This window comes from Puma concolor, chromosome E2 (genome assembly GCF_028749965.1).
Source record: "Puma concolor isolate L17-30 chromosome E2, mPumCon1.1.hap2, whole genome shotgun sequence".
NCBI classification, from domain to species: Eukaryota; Metazoa; Chordata; class Mammalia; order Carnivora; family Felidae; genus Puma; species Puma concolor.
Genome location: NC_141681.1, coordinates 45,241,386 through 45,261,406, shown reverse-complemented (window position 1 = coordinate 45,261,406; position 20,021 = coordinate 45,241,386). Strand labels below are relative to the sequence as shown.

Sequence of the window (20,021 nt, the reverse complement as noted above, 5' to 3'; positions counted from 1 at the left end):
GAAAAGAAAAACTGGTGGGACAGAGGGTGCAGGGAAACAAATAAGGAGAAAAGAGTATGGGAAAGATTGCTAACATATCTATTCCTGCCAAAATGTTCTATTCCTGCCAAAAATGTATCAGCAGAATCAAATCATGGGGAAAACAGACAAACCCAAACTGAAGGAAATTCTGTAAAATGGCCTATACTCTGCAGAAAGTCAAATCACAAAGACAAAGTAAGGCTGTGGAAATGTTCCAGAAAAAAAGGTGACAAAAGAGCTATGAAAACTAAATTGTGAACCTGGACTGGAAAAACAAAGGTGCTACGAAGGACAATATTGGGACAGCCAGCAAACTGGGAATAAGGACCACGGAGGAGATAACAGAACCATATAAAGTGAAACCTCCCATTTTTTTTTTTTTAAGTTTATTTATTTATTTTGAGAGAGTGAGAGAACACGAACAGGGGAGGGGCAGACAGCGAGCAAGAGAGAGAGAATCCCAAGCAAGCTCCATGCTGTCAGCATAGGGCCTGATGTGGGGCTTGAACTCATGAACTGTGAGATCATGACCTAAGCCGAAATCAAGAGTCCGATGCTTAATCGACTGAGTCACCTGGGTGCCCTGAAACCTCCATATTTGATAAGTGCACATGGTCCTGTAAATGGATATCCTCATTCCTAAGAAATGCTCACAGACACATCGAAGAGTGAAAGATCATGCCCTCAACTTACTCTCAAACAGGTTAGCCAAAGAAATGTATGTGAGAATACTTTATGTCCGTGTGCATAGGTACACACATGTGCACAAACACAGAGATAGAAGTGGAGATGGGGAAACAGGTAAAGTCATATATACAGTCATAGGGTCAGATAGAATTTAAAAGAAAAAACCCTGAGGAATCTGGGTGAAAAGAATATGGGTATTCATTCTAATACTCTTGCAATTTTTCTGTAGGCATTGAACTTTTTCAAAATAATATGGTTGATCTGTGATATATAATATAACTGTTGCTCTCTTTTTTCCAGCAGAGGATGAGCTCATTCATACTTTCTCTCATTCAACACTCCCCTCTTTCACCTCAAAGCTATTCAGAGCACTGGGGACCAGGGTAAGCAAGTCAAGCCCAGTCTTGCCTGCCCGAGTCTTGCATTCTAGAGTCCTGGCTACCCTGGTCTCAGGGCCCAGTGACAGGGCTTACTACACACAGGACTTCCAGCTGTCACTCACAGCCCCACGAGACATCAACCACTCATTTCTGTGGCTCGGCCAGGGGGGGAATGCTCTCCTGCTTTCCCCCTACCTGCCCCTCACCCCACACAGGTTTACCTGTCTCAGGCTTGGAGTACTCCAGGCACAGCACCTCAGCATCATGGGCCTCCACCTTGACCAGCTCGTCCATGAAATGTAGCTCGTGGATCCTGGGAGACATACGCTGTCCGCTGTACCCTGCCCGGAGCCCCCACCCCTCAGTGCTAGGTGTTCTGCCACTGCTAGAAAAGGTCAGAGCAGCCCGCCGGGCAATGTGGGAAATTCCTGCCCCGGCCAGCTAATCTAGATGCCCAATCATTCTTCTCCTCTAGAAACCAGCTATCTTAAAGGTAGCAGTGCCAAGCCTGGACCACCTAAGCAGCACCAGCCCCTTATGGTTCCATGGGCCAGGACTAGGACAGTCCTCTGGGAGAACAGGGGTTAGGACAGGGCTATATCAGAGGTGATTCCTGGGGGTGGGGCAGGGGCCAGGGGTCAGAGGTCATACTCAAGGATAGGACCTATAGGTATGGGACATTTGATTCCTATCTCTCATTCTTAAAGACTCTCAAATCTAAACTTTCCTCATTCTCTCCAACTGAAACCAAACAACACGCCCTCTAGGATGACATAAGAGACAGTCACTCCACGTCCTTCACTCTACCTGTCATCTTAGCTTAGCCACTGGCCTCTCCTGCCTCAGTTAACCCATCTAGAAACCAGCTGCTAAGAGCAGCGTTTCCACCAGAGGGTGGGTGAAAGGAGTAAGTGTCAAGCCAGTGGCCAGCCAGGGAAGAGTGCTACATCCACGTTGGCTCGCTGCTGTTTTCACCGTTCACAGCAGAGCACAGTCAGTGTGAACGGCCCACGGACACATTCGGTTTGCCTCACACGGTGATTGGTGTCCAAACAGTTGCCAGCATTTAAAAATCATAGAATTTCACGGGGCGCCTGGGTGGCGCAGTCGGTTAAGCATCCGACTTCAGCTCAGGTCACGATCTCGCGGTCCGTGAGTTCGAGCCCTGCGTCAGGCTCTGGGCTGATGGCTCAGAGCCTGGAGCCTGTTTCCGATTCTGTGTCTCCCTCTCTCTCTGCCCCTCCCCCATTCATGCTCTGTCTCTCTCTGTCCCAAAAATAAATAAACGTTGAAAAAAAAATTAAAAAAAAAAATAAAAATCATAGAATTTCACAGAGAAAACTCAGCCCTTTGCTCTACTTGGACGATGGGAACATGTGACAATGCAGCCTGCACTCCTGCTGCCACACGGTGGCTGCCCCTTCATGGAGCACCTGCTCTCCGGCTCCCTATCCCTTTCACTCCTCCAGTCTCAGCACCCAAGTGGTCACAGCTGTCATTCGTCAACTTAAACCTCGTGATGGGGTTCATATTTTGTCAGCGCCTATTGGGCCGGTGACATCTTAAAAAACCTCTACAGTGTGGGAAAACAGCCTGAGCCCTCATATGTCCCATCCTCCTGCCCCCCCCCCCCATGCCACCAGGACCCCCCACGCTCCAGCTGGCATCCTCTCTGTCCGGAACTGTCCCCCTACCCTAAGGTCACACATGTGTGCCTGTCTACAACACGGCACAGTTCACAAGCCCCAGCTGCGGAGGTCCCCGTGGCTGCCCTATGTCAGCCCTCCGGAAGACGCTTCTTAGCTTAAAGTCGTCAGGGACAGCTGCTTTCCAGCTTGCTAGTCACAGTCCCTCATTCCCAGGGGGCCGGCGGGGGTGGCGAGGCCAGGGCTCCTTCACACCACCAAGTATCCAAGCCTGAGCTGGGAAGTGTCTGCTAATCACCCTCCAGGGCTCACTTGCCTCAGATTTCCACTTCGGTCGCCTGAAGCCAAGTGCTGGCCATCAGGACTGACCTGCATGACCCGCACCCCAGCTTTCACGTCCACAGGCGTCCCGTTCTCACCCCCCCGGTCTGGGAAGTGCGACGTGTCCTGCAGGTGCTGGATGTCATTCTCTACGTACACTACCTTCAGCAGGGTCTGCGGAGGGAGAGGGCTGAGGTCAGTGCTCTGGAAGTGCCAAAGCACCTCTGCAGTCCTGTCTCCCCACAGCCGGCCTCCTGTCCTTCATTAGCTCCAGAACTCCAAATCTGACCTTCGCTACTCAGAGTGACTGTTTCCTAGTCCCCCTGGCAGCTGGGTGAGGCTCTGTGGATACATTCTGGTCAATGAGATATAAAACAAGTGAGAACACTCTGCTTCCTTTTCCTCCGTCCTGCTGCCTGGAGCTCCCGCAGCCATACTGGATGACAAGGACAAGGATGACTCCAAAATGGCAGTGTGGACAGCTAAAGGCTCTCGGGTCTCTAAGGGCTTCCTGCAGCTGCCAAAACAGCCTGGACTGGTGACCTCCAGACTATTTTTATGAGTCAGAAAACCAAACTTTTCCTCTTGGCTTTGGGTTTTTCTATTGTATGCAGACAAATATAACATGTATATCACACAGGTGCGGAAGAGAAGGTGGTAGTACTGGGGGGGGGGGTGGTGAGGGGAGTAAAAGGGCACCTGCTACACACAGCCTGCATCAAGGGCCTGTTTTGTTCCAGCCACAGTGACTGCTCAGGTTTTCCAACTGCCCAGACTCTTTCTCACCTCAGGGCCTTTGCACAGGCTATTCCCTTGGTGTAGGACACTCTCCCCTCCCCTCTTTGCTCATCCCTATCCTCCACATCTCAGCTCAGTTGTCTCCTCCTCCAGGAAACTGCCCCTCACACTACAGATAAAATCAGATGACACTGTTACATATCCTACTAACACTTCACAATTTATTTCCATGCTTATCATGCTTATGATTATACCATAATTTGTGCAGTTATTGGTGCCTCTCCCTTCTAGACTGTGGGAGCCACAAGGGCAGAAGGAGGGTCTTAGTCACTGATGTGTCCCCAGCATGCAGCATAGCACCTAGCATAGATCTTACTAAGCATCTGCAGAATAAATGAATGCATGAATCAGATCTCAGCTCCTAAGAGAAGCTCCCTCACTGACCTAGCAATATCAACCATTTCTTCAGCCCTCCCAACATCATGGCTCTCTTTGGGACGCTGCCAGCACCCTCACCCAAGGCTTCACTGTGTGGCAGTTAGCTAGACAGGGGAAGCCCCTCCCTGATTTGGTCTGTCAGGTGTTCTTCCAGAGAGTTCTGACTCAAGACCTGGGGAACAATTTCATTTCTACTGAATATGTCAGGTTGCCTGGAGTAGCTGTGTTGACACACCTAGAAAGCAGGAGCTGATGGGCAGAGAGAAGCAAAGGGGACAGACCACACTACCTCAGAAAGAAAAAGAGGGAGAGAGTGAGAGACAAGAGAGAGGGCGACAGAGTGTGACCGGTCTTGCTTCCTGCTTCTTGCCCTCAGTGAAACTTAACACCAAGGTCCATAAGACCCCCTCTTGTCCCTATATCCTACTTAAAGTATGTCTCAGTTCCTCCTAAAATATGGTTCATAATTGAGCCACTCACATTACTGAAGATATTTTTCTGCCAGTGAGAGTCAGGGCTGCTATCCATGTTCCAAAAGCGGATGGTGTTGTCTGAGGAGCAAGTAAGAAAAGATCCTGATGGCAGACAAGCTCTCTGATCTTCAAACTCCGGATACACCTACAGTCCCCAGAGAACAAGGCAAAGGGCGATTCATTACAACCATGTCAGTGGCAGCATTATGATATACTAGTGCATTTTGGTGACAAAAATATGTGGCAGATAAACAGGCATGGCGTAACGCCTTCTATGTTAAAAATGAACAAGAAAACAAGGACACCGAATGCTACTATATATTGTCCATGCCCCATCTTCAGCCCAGGCCATGAAACATCCCCACACGTAAATTTCCAAGGCAAATGGGCAGCTCCATCAAAAATCACTAAGCACAAAAGGAAACAAGGTACCATGAGTAAGAAGCAGCAGAAATAGCCATCCAGCTTCAAATACTGGAATTATCACACAGAACATAAAATAACTATGTTTAACATGCTTAAAGAAATAGAAGAGCTTTGACAAGAGTAAAAGTATGACTAGCCGACCATAAACTATAAAGACTAACCAAGCAGGGCTGAAAAACAACAAAATAGAACTATTTCTAGAAGCAAAATGCAGTTCAGACAGTCAAAAAGATGACATATAGAGAGATTTCAAATCTGGAAAACCGGGTTCTGAGGAAATGGTAACAGCAGTAGCACAGATTTTTAATCTAAAATCGCCACATCAAGGGGCGCCTGGGTGGCGCAGTCGGTTAAGCGTCCAACTTCAGCCAGGTCACGATCTCGCGGTCTGGGAGTTCGAGCCCCGCGTCAGGCTCTGGGCTGATGGCTTGGAGCCTGGAGCCTGTTTCCGATTCTGTGTCTCCCTCTCTCTCTGCCCCTCCCCCGTTCATGCTCTGTCTCTCTCTGTCCCAAAAATAAATAAACGTTGAAAAAAAAATTTTTTTTAATAAAAAAAAATAAAATAAATAAAATAAAATCGCCACATCAAAATGAGCAACCAGATATCAAAACCAAAACCCCACAGACAACACTTACAGCAAAATTAGGTGATACGATATTCTCATAACTCCCAAAATACAAGCAGGTAGGGACTAAATACCTCCAGTAGTTTGTCAACATGTATAAGAGAGAACATAGAAGGAAGCAACATTGTTGTTCTTTGAGTAACTCTGTGGTTACCCAACAAAGGATAACCCCAAAGTAGCCAACGGGTATTCACAGGGAAAGTACAACAGTTCAAACTGAACAGCAGTTCAAACCAGGAGGGTTTTATCCACTCCAATAGTGGTTGAGTGTGTGCTTTGGCAATTAGGTCCAAAGGGGCTGGAGCTGTGAAGATCCTGTGAACTCTTAACACTGACCTGCCATGGCTCTCACCCATGGCCAAAGGCCCACCCAGAGGGAAAACAAGACTGATCAGGATAGACACTGGAGAGCCAGAGTAAAGAGGAGGCTTAGAAAAAGGTAGGGGCACAACGCATAAATAGGAACATACTAAGGAAATATCAGAAAGCAAGCTGCCATATTTTTTTAAATAGTATAAAAATCATAGAAGATGGAATCCTTTCTTAGGAAGCTAGAAAATCTGCCCTCAACCACACCAACTTCTGTTTTTATTTTTATTTAAGTAATCTCTACACCCAAGGTGGGGTTCAAACTCATGACCCTCAGATCATGGCTCTACGGACTGAGCCAGCCAGGTGCCCCATGAACTATACCATTTCTAAAAATGAAAACAGGGGCGCCTGGGTGGCGCAGTCGGTTAAGCGTCTGACTTCAGCCAGGTCACGATCTCGCGGTCCGTGAGTTCGAGCCCCGCATCGGGCTCTGGGCTGATGGCTCAGAGCCTGGAGCCTGTTTCCGATTCTGTGTCTCCCTCTCTCTCTGCCCCTCGCCCGTTCATGCTCTGTCTCTCTCTGTCCCAAAAATAAATAAACGTTGAAAAAAAAAAATTAAAAAAAAAAAAAAATGAAAACAAAAAAGGACCAAACTCCAGTCCCAAACAAAGTTACCCTTTAAAATAAAAGGAAAAGAAAGAAAGCACACCAGAAACATATTTCCACAAAACAAAACAATTTCCCAATTAGGAAATTCAGAAATAAGATGACAGAATTCAGAGTTAGAAATAAATGAAGAGATCATTTTAGGAATAAAAACCAAATTAGAAGGAATCCAAAAGCGAATAAACACAAAAAGGTAAGGCATGAAGAAATAGGTAAAAAGGGGGCTTTTTTTTTTTTTTTATCTTTTAAGTTTATTTATTTATTTTGAGAGAGAGACAGAGGGGGCCAGAGGGGAGGGGCAGAGAGAGAGAGAGAATCCCAAGCAGGCTCCACACTGTCAGCATGAGGCAGAATGCGGGGCTTAAACCCACAAACCATGAGATCACATGACGTAACTGAAACCAAGAGTCGGACACTTAACCAACTGAGCCACCCAGGCACCCCTAAAAGGGGGAAATTATTAAAAATAAAACAAATGATGAAAGAACTAAAAGGATTTGAGAAAAAGTGACACTACTGGAGCTAGGCAATGAGAATCCAACATATAGATAATAGAAATCCCTGAAGAAAACCACATCAAGGGAACAGAAATACTAAAATGTATACAGCAGGAATAGGTCTACCTATAAAAACCAATACCAAGATATACTCTAGAGTAACATTACTAGGCCTAAAAGTAAAAAAAAGAAATCCTTTGGGCTTCTAGGCAAGCACAGAAAGTGACTTAAAAAGGAAAACAATCAGACATTTCAATAACCATAAGAAAATGAAATAATGTATTTAAGAGAGACAAGGAAAGAAAACATGAGCCAAATATTTTCTATCCAGCAGGAGTGACTTTCAAGTATAAAGGACAAATATAAACTTACCAATATGCAAAAACTCATATTGGGAGATACTGTCCCCATGAACTGTTCCTGACAAATCTTCTAAAGAATGAGCTCCAGGGGCACTTGGTTGGCTCAGTTGGTTAAGCGTCTGACTTTGGCTCAGATCATGATCTCATGGCTCGTGAGTTCGAGGTCCACGGGCTCTGTGCTGTCAGTGCAGAGCCTGTTTCAGATCCTCTGTCCCCCTCTCTCTGCCCCTCCCCCGTGCTCTCTCTCAAAAAAAAAAAAAAAAAAAAAAAAAAAAAAGAAGGAGCTCCAGACAACAAAAACAACTAGAGACATCAACATAGATTAAATATATAGTTACTCGTAGAACAAAGAATAAATGAGGGTCAAGTGACATCACTGAAAACGGCACAGTGGGGAGAACTCCAAAAAGCTATCCCTCCACCAAAACAAACTTAAGCTCCAAAAAACTGTCAGAATCAACTTTTTCAGAACTCTGGACTCTAACTTACAATAACCAGGGAGAGCTTAAAAAAGAAAAAAGCTGCTGCATTTTGACATTTAAGGAAACTGCTGTCAAATCACAACAGCCGACATCTCAGATAATGGAAAGACTTTAGTGACTACACATGAAAAAGAACACAATCTTTACAAAAACAGTTCAGAAAAACCACTAAACAACTACAACCCACACAACAAACCCCAGCGTGGAGGAGAAGAATTTGATTTCCAGAGTCATCACATTATAAAAATCAAAATATCTAGGTTTCAACAAAAAAAATTATGAGATAGGCAAGAAAAGAAGAAAATAAAAATAAATCCCATCTTAGGAGTAATTACCTTAAATGTAAAGGGATTAAACTCTGTAATAAAAGGAAATTATTGGCAGACTTCATTAAAAAAAGATCCATCTCTCTGTTGTCCATAAGAGGCTACTTTATATCCAGACACATACAGGGTGAAAGTAATGTAAAAAGATACTCCATACAGGAGTACTACGTGGCAATGAGAAAGAATGAAATATGGCCCTTTGTAGCAATGTGGATGGAACTGGAGTGTGTTATGCTAAGTGAAACAAGCCATACAGAGAAAGACAGATACCATATGTTTTCACTCTTATGTGGATCCTGAGAAACTTAACAGAAACCCATGGGGGAGGGGAAGGGGAAAAAAAAATGAGGTTAGAGTGGGAGAAAGCCAAAGCATAAGAGACTCTTAAAAACTGAGAACAAACTGAGGGTTGATGGGGGGCTGGGAAGGAGGGAAGGGTAGGTGATGGGCATTGAAGAGGGCATCTTTTGGGATGAGCACTGGGTGTTGTATGGAAACCAATTTGACAATAAATTTCATATATTAAAAAAAAAAAAAAAAGATACTCCATACAAATAGTAACCAGAAAAGAAATTTGCATGTATATAGTAGCAGACGAAATAGAGTTTAAGTAAAAAACTGTTACAAGTGGGGGTGCCTGGGTGGCTCAGTCAGTTGAGCATCCCTCTTTGGATCAGGTCATGAGCTCACTGCTCATGGGTTCAAGCCCCTGTTGGGCTCTGTGCTGACAACTCAGGGCCTGGAGCCTGCTTCAGATTCTGTGTCTCCCTCTCTCTCTGCTCCCCGCCCCCTCATCCCCACACTCACACTCTGTCTCTCTCTCTTTCAAAAATAAATATTTTTTTAAAAATTTTTAAAAACTGTTACAAGTGGGGCACTTGTACCCCAATGTTCATAGCAGCACTCTCAACAATAGCCAAATTATGGAAAGAGCCTAAATGTCCATCAACTGATGAATGGATAAAGAAACTGTGGTTTATATACACAATGGAATACTACGTGGCAATGAGAAAAAATGAAATATGGCCTTTTGTAGCAACGTGGATGGAACTGGAGAGTGTGATGCTAAGTGAAATAAGCCATACAGAGAAAGACAGATACCATATGGTTTCACTCTTATGTGGATCCTGAGAAACTTAACAGGAACCCATGGGGGAGGGGAAGGAAAAAAAAAAAAAAAGAGGTTAGAGTGGGAGAGAGCCAAAGCATAAAAGACTGTTAAAAACTGAGAACAAACTGAGGGTTGATGGGGGGTGGGAGGGAGGAGAGGGTGGGTGATGGGTATTGAGGAGGGCACCTTTTGGGATGAGCACTGGGTGTTGTATGGAAACCAATTTGACAATAAATTTCATATAAAAAAAAAACTGTTACAAGTGACAAAGAAGGCCATTATATATTGATAAAGGGGCCAACCATCAAGAAGATATAACACAAACATACACACATAAGAGCAGAGAACCAAAATACACGAAGCAAAAACTGACAGAATTGGAAACAGCATTATAACAGTTGAAGACTTCAACATTCCATTTTCAACAAAAGATAGTTATAAGAAATTATCAATAAGGAAATAGAGGACTAGAAAAACACTATAAACCAAACAGACTAACAGATATGTAAAGAATACTCCACCCAATAACGGCATAACCCACATTCTTCTCAAGTAAACATGGAGCATTCTCCAGAATAGACCACCTATAAGGTAACAAAAGAAGTCAATACATTTTATTTTTTTTTATTATTTAAAAAAAAAATTTTTTTTTCAACGTTTTTATTTTTATTTTTGGAACAGAGAGACACAGAGCATGAACGGGGGAGGGGCAGAGAGAGAGGGAGACACAGAATCGGAAACAGGCTCCAGGCTCTGAGCCATCAGCCCAGAGCCTGACGCAGGGCTCGAACTCACGGACCGCGAGATCGTGACCTGGCTGAAGTCGGACGCTTAACCGACTGCGCCACCCAGGCGCCCCAAGAAGTCAATACATTTTAAAAGACTGTAATCACACAAACAATCTAACGACAGTCAGAATGAAATTACAAATAACAGAAGGAAATTTGGAGAATTAACAAATATGTGAATATTAAATCACGCACTGTTACACAACCAATGGATCAGTGAAGAAATCAAAGGGAAATTAGAAAATACTTTGACACAAGTGAAAATGAAAACACAATATACCAAAACTTATGGAATGCAGCAAAAGCAATACTCAGAGGGAAATTTATAGCTGTAAATGCCTCCATCAAGAAAGTCTCAAATCAATAATGTCTCACCTTAAGGAACTAGAAAAGAAGAGCAAACTAAACCAAGGGCTGGCAAGAAGAAGATAAAAATTACAATGGAGATAAGGTTGTTGTTTTTTTTTTTTTTTCAGAAACAGAAAAGCTGATCCCAAATAGTGCCAATATTGATAAAGAAGAACAAAGTTGTAGGAAACACACTTCCTAATTTCAAAACTTATTACAAAGCTACAGTAATCAAAATTCTGTGCCATTGGCATAGAGATAGACATACATCAATGGAATATAACTGAGGGTACAAAATTAAATCCATACATCTATGGTCAATTGATTTTCGACAAGTGTGCCAAGATTATCCAAGGGGAAAGAATAGTCTGTTCAATAAACAGTGCTGGAATTATATACCCACATGCAAAATAATGAAGCTGGACCCTTGCTTCAAGTATAAAAGTTAACAAAAATTAACTCAAAAGAGACCAAAGACCTAAATGGAAGAGCTAAAATAATAAAACCCTTAGAAGAAAAGTAAATCTTCATGGTTGTGGATTTGGCAATGGTTTTTTAGTTATGACACCAAAGATACAAGCAATAAAAGAAAAAACTAAATTGAACTTTATCAAAATTAAAAATCTTTGTACATCAAAGGATACAAGAAAGTGGATAACATAAAAATGGAAGAAAATATTTGTAAATCATATATCTAATAAGGATATCCAGAATATGTAAAGAACTCTTACAATTCAAAAGCAAAAAGACAACCCAAGTAAAAACTGGACAAAATATTTGAATAGATATTTCTTCAAAGATATACAAATTACCAGCTAGCACATAAAAAGAAATTCAGTATCATTAACCATTAGGGAAATGCAAGTCAAAACCACAATATACTACCATTTCACAAACACTAAGATGGCTATACTTCAAAAATCAAAAAAAAACAGTGTTGGTAAGGATGTGGAGGATGGCTAGTGGGAATGTAAAATGATGCAACTGCTGGGAAAAGTTTGGGGGTTCCTCAAAAAGTTAAACACAGAATTACCATATGACCCAGCAATTCTGCCCACCAGGTATACCACCCCAAAGAACTGAAAACAGATGTTCAAACAAAGCTTGTACATGAACGTTCATAGCAGCACTATTCATAAAGCCAGAGGATGGAAACAACACAAATATCCATCAATTGATGAACAGATAAACAAAACATGGTATATCCATACAATGGAATATTATTCAACCCTAAAAAAGGAATGAAGTACTGAAACATGTAAGTAACCACGTGGATAAACCTTGAAAACATTAAGTGAAAGAATCCAGACACAGAGTCTACATATTTTATTTTTCCATTTGTATGAAATATTCAGAACAGGCAAAGTCATAGCGACAGAAAGCAGATTAGGGTTGGGGAAGTGGGAAAAGGGATTGATTGCTTGGGTACAGAGTTTCCTTTTGAGGTGATGAAAATGTTCCAGTGCTGGATAGTAGGGATGGTTGTATAACATTGTGAATGTATTGAATGCCACTGAATTGTACATTTTAAAATTATTTAAATGGTGAATTTTATGCTATGTGTATTTTACCACAATATATATGTACACTTATTACCCTCCCCCAAATAAATGGGGTCATAAGGAAGAGAATGTGGTATATAATGATCAAATCACACAGAAATAGTATAACTATTTTTAAAAATGGGGGTGGAGAGAACATAGGCAAAAAATTGTTCTAAACTCTTTTCAAAATTGAATAATTGTCATTCTCAGACTGTTGTACATATAATGTGGGAATAAGTAAATGATTAACTGGGGAGATATCCTAATTCCATCATCCCCCATGTCTTTAGGATTCTGGAAGGATCAATCCAATACCTATGAGCATCCCCAGCACTCAGACAGTGAATTTGAAATACCAGTTCACACTGAAAACAAAACAAAAACTCAGGGCTTCTTCAAGAAATGGTTGATTCCAGGTCTGGGACAGGAAATGTACAAGATGCAACTGGAACATCTCGTCATCTCCAATAGCAAGGAAGCTACCAAAGAAAGATTACTAGGGTCATGTCCAAAGGACTCAGGAGCCAACTTAAAGAGGCTCCCACTGGTCAAAGATGGGACAATTTGAGCTTTAAAAATGTTAATAATTGCAATGGATTAAAATATATCCAATATATTTACATATATGAGTTTAGAATGATATTAAATAAAAACAACTAGTTACCTTTAGAGGACAGGGAACCAATTCATTATCTTGAAAACTGGTAAATAAAGGGAAAGAATCAAGCATTTATCCTGCCTTTCCTATATGAAGTGTACCACTGGGTGACCAAATGGTAGATGAGGGGAATTGTTTCTTCATATAAGTAGTCCAACTAATAAAAAGAAATGATAGAATTAGAATATCACCATATTGCAACCCCCAAGGAATAAATGGATCTATGCATTGAGCACCAATAGCTGCTAACAATTAATAAACTGTACATTTCTTTTGTGTGGTTTTCTAGATCTGTTCTATTTATAAAAAGTATGAGGGATAGAGACAGGACATTGGAGTTACAGATGAAGAGAAAGAACAGGGTAGAGGCAATTATTAAGTCTGTACTGGCTGTTCTTTCCAGAACTGATAAAAAGATGCACCCACAGATATTTTTGTTGAAGAGACAGATATATAAATAACAGGTAGATGCAAAGAAAATGAACTGAAAGAGCATATACTAAACCAACAACAAAGGTGAGGGTGAGAGAGAGGATTGGGGGATAGGGAAGTGATCAAAACAGTCTTTAGCTTTGAAATATTTCACCTGTTTTTCAAGGAGAATACATTTATATACAAAAATTTAAAGTTATTTAAACAACATGCTTGTTAAGAGAAAAGTGCTATCAGCAGAAAACTCAGATCTACGAAGGCAGATGGATTCAAGCAGTCAAAGGGCTAAATAATAATTATTCAAACGGATCAAGTTATTTCTCCCAGTTGTGAACTGGGCCACCAAAAACATAATTTCTCTAGGACAAGTGCTCTATCAGTAAGAAATTTGAGGGACAAAAAAAGAAAAAAAAGGTAGAATACAACTATTTCCCCACTGGTTGTCTTATGTGCAAGGACTTAGAACAGCTTTAGAGAATGAAAACATCCCAAAGACTCATTCTCAGAAAACTTCAACACTTAGAAAAGCACTAAACTACACAAATGGCCTCCACAGCAAGCTCTCCAAGGTACACATGTTCTTAACACTGTTCTCCCCAGTGGCCACACGCCGCGCTTCCTGCAGGTCTCTGCTTGAATATCATGTCCTCAGAGAGGACTTCCCTGATCATTCCCCTCTCTAGAATAGCACCCTTGATCCCTTTTGCCCTACGCTGTTTTATTTTTCTTTGGAGAGGTAGTGCTGCTTGGTTGGTGTTGACGTGTGGGTTTACTCTCCCCCCCGAATGCAGGACTTTCATCAGTTTCCTTCCCAGCCATGTCTCCAGCACCTAGATAGAACAGCATCTGGCACAAAGTTGGGATCTTGTGAAGGAAGAGCTGAATGGGTTCCCTAAACTGGGCAAGCTTTCCCCAGATGAGCCCCAGATGGGAGCCGAGCAGGGGCAGAGGGAAGAAAACAGGGACTCACCTCCACGTTCCAGACGTAGGAGCTGTGGAAGAGCTCCGACCACATCTTGCCTACTTTGTTGATGTCTTTGACATCCCAGATGTAGATGCTGTGGTCCTTATACACGCAGGACAGCCACTGATGGATGGGGTCGAAGGTCAGTGCCACCGTATCTGGGTAGACTGCTTCTGCCTTTCTGTGGAAGAGGAAGCTAACAAGGAAGGCCACATGTGCCATCAGTCACCATCAATGTCACTGTGAGTAGTGACAGCTGCTCCTGGTGACACCTGAGCTAGCTGCCTCTTGCTTGGCAATGCCATTCCTTATATTTGGGGTGGTCCATCTCCCACTCCAACTCCACTTCTCCTTCCTCCCTCCCAGTTCCTTTGCTTTTGCTTCTAGTCCAAAGATTGTAAACTGGAAGCTTCTGGCTGGCCCCTGAGAACATTTGAATTTTTGACTCCTGTTGACATCTCTCTCCCTTCATCTAATCCAACCCAAGCTCCATCCTCTCTCTGAGCATGGAAGGATGATGGGCACATACCATCAGTTCTCAGTTCTCTCTCATTGGCCCCACCAACATGTGATCAAAAATCCCTATGCAAGGGGCTGGGGAGCTGTCCCCTGACCTGGGGCCTCCCTACAAAGGCTACAGTTTACTGAGCATCTATGACACGCCGATCTGAGAGCTTTAGCGACACTGAATTCCCAGTCTCCATGAGAGGTAGGTCCTACGTTTTACAGACACCAAACAGCCTTACAACAAAGGGGAAGATACAGCACAGCTCAGCCCTTCCACCCCCTCTCAACATGGCAGCCAGAGGGATCTAATGCTCAAGGCCTGACCATATAACCAATGCCAATGTCTGAAATCAGGCTGCCCACTGACATCAGAAAAGACTTCCTTTATTGGAAGGAAGCTTCCCCTGCCAGTCTCCATAAATGTTCAGACCTGTCTCCCAAAATCTTCCCCTGGTACACTAGGCTCTGATCACACAGTCCCTAGCTGTTCCTGCCACACACCAAGCCCAGGGTGTTTTTCCCTTCAGGTCTTTACGCTTGCTCTTGGGACCCAGCTCTCCACACAGCTGGCTCCCTCTCACCAAAGACGCTTCCCCTGGCTGCCAATCAACACAGCCCCATCCCCGGGCACTTTCCTTTCTGAGTCCCTGCTTTATTTCACCACAGCATTTATGACTATCTGAAATGGTCTCGTTTGTGTACTTGCTTATCATCAAGCTCCCTCACTAGACTGCAGACTTCATGGTGGCAGAGATTTTGCTGCCTCGTTATAGCTGTCTCCTTCCAGCCCAGGGCTGGCCAGATAGGTAGATGGGGCCGGAAGCATGAGTGAATGTCAGTGGACAGACTGAGTGGGCTCCTCTCCTTCCCCCTGCTGGGCAGTACCTGGGCTCCAAGCCCTGGGCCACGTCCACCCCAAGGTAGTGCGGTTTGGGCAAGTTCGCGAGGTACTGTAGGCTGTGGGCCTGGAAGATGCGGACTATCCCATCTGTGCAGCCACAAAAGATGAGCTCCTGGCTGACACACAGGCAGGAAGACAGAGAGACCTGTGGGGGCAAAGGGAACACAAGTGTACTTGGTGTTCCATGTGGCCCAGTTCAGGGACACAGGGACTAACAGAACAGCCTCCAGAGAAGCCTTTTAGTTCTTTGGGTCTAAGAAGTCTATTTTAGCAAATTTTAAGACTTTTGAAATCAGGATGTAGCAGTCACCATTGAAAGAAACATGCCAGCAGGCAGACAGAGGCACAAATTATGACAGAATTGTTATTGTTTACAGAGGAACTTGGCTGTGTGTGGAAAATAATCTGTTCAGCAGATAGTGACTTCAGATAGGTAATTTGCAGTAAAAGGGTTGAATTTGAGGCTTACATTTTACTCCTTATTGTTTGAAAACAACTTCATAGAGATTATACTTCAGAGCAACACAGAAAAATGTTACCGTATACAGGAAAGACAATTGGGCCATCTATCCTGCCAGAACACACAGATGGACAGGGCAGGAAGTGCCAGACCTCTGGATACACATTACAGGAGTTTGTCCAAGTCTAGAGGAACTTAATTTATAAGTTGTCATTTATGACAATTGCTCAGGGGCTAACCATCCATCTGTCAAAAGCTTTGGACTTGCTTAAGCTGCCAAAGTTCTAGAAAGAGGATTCAAACGAGGAAAAAACAAATGATGTTTAACCAACTAGGAAAAACAGATGAAACTCTGAATTCTTCCACAGGCCTGACACCATTCCTTTAACCCTAAAGGTGAGTTCTGGAGGGGAGCCACAAGAGCAGAAGTGGGATGGGGTGCCTGGGTGGCTCAGTCGGTTAAGTGTCCAACTCCTGATCTCAGCTCAGGTCAATCTCACAGGGGAGATGGAGCCCCACATCAGGCTCTGCACTGCTTGGGATTCTCTCTCTGCCCCTTCCCGACTCGCATGCTCTTTTCTCTCAAAAAAAAAAAAAAAAAAAAAAATCAGGAGTAGGAAAAGGAGGGAAAACCATTATGCTCCTGCTGATAGCCAATGGGCATCCAGTCTCAGAACAGGAAGACAGTTTGGATTCAACCCCTCAGATCCTGAAGAAAAGTAGTTCTGCAATTTATAGATGTAACATCCTTTATTTTATTTGTTTTTTATTTATTTATAAGTTTTTATTTATTTATTTTGAGAGAGAGAATGAGAGTGGGAAGGGGCAGAGAAGAATCCTAAGCAGACTCACACCGTCAGCCTATAGCCCAACTCGGGGCTCAATCCCACGAACTGTGAGATCATGACCTGAGCTGAGATCAGGAGTTGGATGCTTAACCAACTGAGCGACCCAGAAGCCCCCATCCTTTGGTTTAAAATGTTATAAGAGGGGGCGCCTGGGTGGCTCAGTCAGTTAAGCGTCTGACTTCGGCTCAGGTCATGATCTCATGGTTTGTGAGTTCCATCCCCATGTCAGGTTCTGTGCTAACAGCTCAGAGCCTGGAGCCCACTTTGGATTCTGTGTCTCCCTTTCTCTCTGCTCCTCCACTGCTCATGCTCTCTCTCTCTCTCTCTCCTTCAAAAATAAACATTCAAAAAATTTTTTAAAAAAATAGGGGCGCCTGGGTGGCGCAGTCGGTTAAGCGGCCGACTTCAGCCAGGTCACGATCTCACAGTCCGTGAGTTCGAGCCCCGCGTCAGGCTCTGGGCTGATGGCTCAGAGCCTGGAGCCTGTTTCCGATTCTGTGTCTCCCTCTCTCTCTGCCCCTCCCCCGTTCATGCTCTGTCTCTCTCTATCCCAAAAATAAATAAACGTTGAAAAAAAAAATTAAAAAAAAAAAATAAATAAATAAATAAATAAAATGTTTTAAGAGCGCCTCAGTGGCCCAGTCAGGTAAGCACCCCACTCTTAGTTTCGGCTCAGGTCGTAATCTCATGGTTCGCAAGACTGAGCCCTGCAATGGGCTCTGTGCTGATAGTGTAGAGCCTGATTGGGTCTCTCTCTCCCTCTCTCTCTATGCCCCTCCCCTGCTCACACTCTCACTCTCTCTCAAAATAAATAAACTTAAAAAAAAGTTATGTATTTTTAACATAGTCTTTTTTGACTGAAAAATGAAGTCAATCATACCTTAGATTAAAAAAAAAAAATGCAGTCCTCCCACCAGTTAAGAGTGCTCAGTGAAGAAGAAAAATGGGAACTGGATCAAACAGTGACAGGAGAGCGATTGTAACCTTGACCCCATTACAGGGTACCAGGCACTGTGCTGAGCACCTTCTATACATTATCTCATGGGACTCCCTTATTAACTCTGTGAGGTAGGCAGCAGGATTTCCATTTTACAGATGAGGAAACTGAGGCTCATTGAGGGAAAGTTACTCACCAAAAGTCTCACAAGCAGAACTTTTGAGAGGTTAAACCCAGAGTTAGTGGAATCAACTACCCGGCAGGGACATTACTGAATGTCCCTAGAGACACATGTCCTGGGAAGAGTGTTTTCCCCACTGATGGCAGACAGGGAGGGTGGGGTACCTTCAGGTTGATCCACTTCTCCAGCACCCTCTTCTCATTGAACTGGCAGAGGAGGCCCGAGTAGGACACACAGAAGGTATTGCCTGCCATCTGGCCCCGGCCACAAGCCACGCCACAGAAGATGTTGTTGTGCAGCTCTCCCAGGATGCCTGAACGCCCTACGAGGGGCACCGTGCCCGTCACCTGGAGGCACAGCAGGGCATAGTAAGACACTGTCCGCATGGCCTCGACCCCAGCAAGGTCACAATGGGACTCTCATGACCAGACGGTATGACACATAGCTAAACAGAAGGGCTCGAAGGCATTCCTCCAAATGGCGGAGAAAAGGAAGAAAAAAGCAAAACAGACACTTCTAGGCAGAGTGGCTGGAAGGTGGCAGTCCAGAAAAGAGGTCTGGCCCCAGGGTCCGTGTGTCAGGAGATTTCCCAGCAGGGCCTGACAGCACCTGAGCTGTCTGAGAAGGCCCAGAAGCAGAAGCTGAACCAGAGGCCAGACAACCTCTGAGATCACTGGCTCCAAATCTCAGGTAGAAACAGGAGTCCACACTGCCCCTAACGGTTAACCGCCAGACCTGGCTAAGGGGACAGGGGCAGAAACCTACCTTTGCTTCAGTGGAGACTTCCAAGAACCAGAACCTCACATGCCGATTCCCTACGGTGACAAAATAGCTGCTGTCCTCTGAGAAAGAGAGGGCGATGACCCTGCATGATACCTTGTTGGAAGCCACCACAATGTCTTTCTGGAAGAATCAATGCACAGAAGTTCACGCTAGCACCCAGCCATTGGATCATTTGTGCCTGTGCCTGAGCCCTGTATCACTCAGCCATCCCCTGCTCCAGGTCAGTTTTCCTGGGGCCCTCTGGGCCCTTGGGGAAACCTACGTGTGGCACTCTTATCTTTACTAATCAGAGGAGACTGAGGTTTGGAAAGGTTTCCATGCGTAAGTTCCAGAGCTCTCCCCAGGAGTCCCAGCTCTACAGCTCACACGTGGCAGAGCCTTTGCAGGATGAAATCCTCTCCATTGTCCTATATGGTAGGTGCTTCTCCCCACCTCTGCCAGGCTCAGAGAGGTGGTGTCATGTGCTCAAGATCACACAGCACGTTGTGAACAGAGCCAGGATTTGCCACCCACTTCTGCCACCTCCAAGTCCTCCCCTAGCTGTTCCCAAATCCAGCCTTCAGTGCATATTAACTCACTGAATTCTCACAACTCAACAAGGGAGATGCTAACGTATCCCTTTTACAGATGAGGAAACAGACCCACAGATAAGTAAAGTCACTTGCTCAAGGTCACAGCTGGTCAGTATGAGAATAATTACGTAATTCTACTAGTTAGAGCTTGTCGTATGCCTCACAGTAAGTGTCTAAAACTGGGATCAGCATGCACTAGGTGATCAATAAATATTTTCCGGATAAATGAACACTTTACCAAATTATCTCATTTAAGTTCGCTCAATGCCTGAGCTGCAGGGTACCCCCACCAGTCTTCTCACCTTCCAGTCCCAGACGTTGAGTACCATGTCGTGCTGGTAGCCCATAGACACGATGTGCTTCATATTGGGGGAGAAGGCCACACAGGCCACGCCGTACTTGTGGCCCAGCATCTCTGCCACCTGATTCTTCTCATCCACATCCCAGATGCGCACAGCAGGCCTGTGCCCGTTCTGGGGAAGGTTGGGCCATTACTGCTGCTGGGATCTGCACCAGGAGGGGCTGGAAGGGCTATTGGGGCTAAAATTGGCATTGCCCCAGTATGCCCCAAAGCCACCTCCCCCAT

General features: G+C 44.3%; 1 protein-coding gene across 4 annotated transcripts in view; it reads right to left on the bottom strand.

Annotated features, from left to right (window-relative positions):
- The window catches only part of WDR62 (WD repeat domain 62), a 45,937-nt gene that overhangs the window by 17,955 nt on the left and 7,961 nt on the right, over positions 1 to 20,021 (bottom strand). For 2 of the 4 annotated variants that reach the window (XM_086690891.1, XM_025914517.2), the window contains exons 5-12: positions 19,738 to 19,908; positions 18,846 to 18,983; positions 18,245 to 18,427; positions 15,639 to 15,799; positions 14,253 to 14,442; positions 4,712 to 4,849; positions 3,051 to 3,229; positions 1,310 to 1,401 (exon numbers count right to left, since the gene is read on the bottom strand). In XM_086690891.1, coding sequence (XP_086547017.1) covers positions 1,310 to 1,401; positions 3,051 to 3,229; positions 4,712 to 4,849; positions 14,253 to 14,442; positions 15,639 to 15,799; positions 18,245 to 18,427; positions 18,846 to 18,983; positions 19,738 to 19,908 — 1,252 coding nt within the window. The remainder of the gene's footprint in view (positions 1 to 1,309; positions 1,402 to 3,050; positions 3,230 to 4,711; positions 4,850 to 14,252; positions 14,443 to 15,638; positions 15,800 to 18,244; positions 18,428 to 18,845; positions 18,984 to 19,737; positions 19,909 to 20,021) is intronic. The other 2 variants (XM_086690892.1, XM_086690893.1) reach the window with 1 other exon arrangement.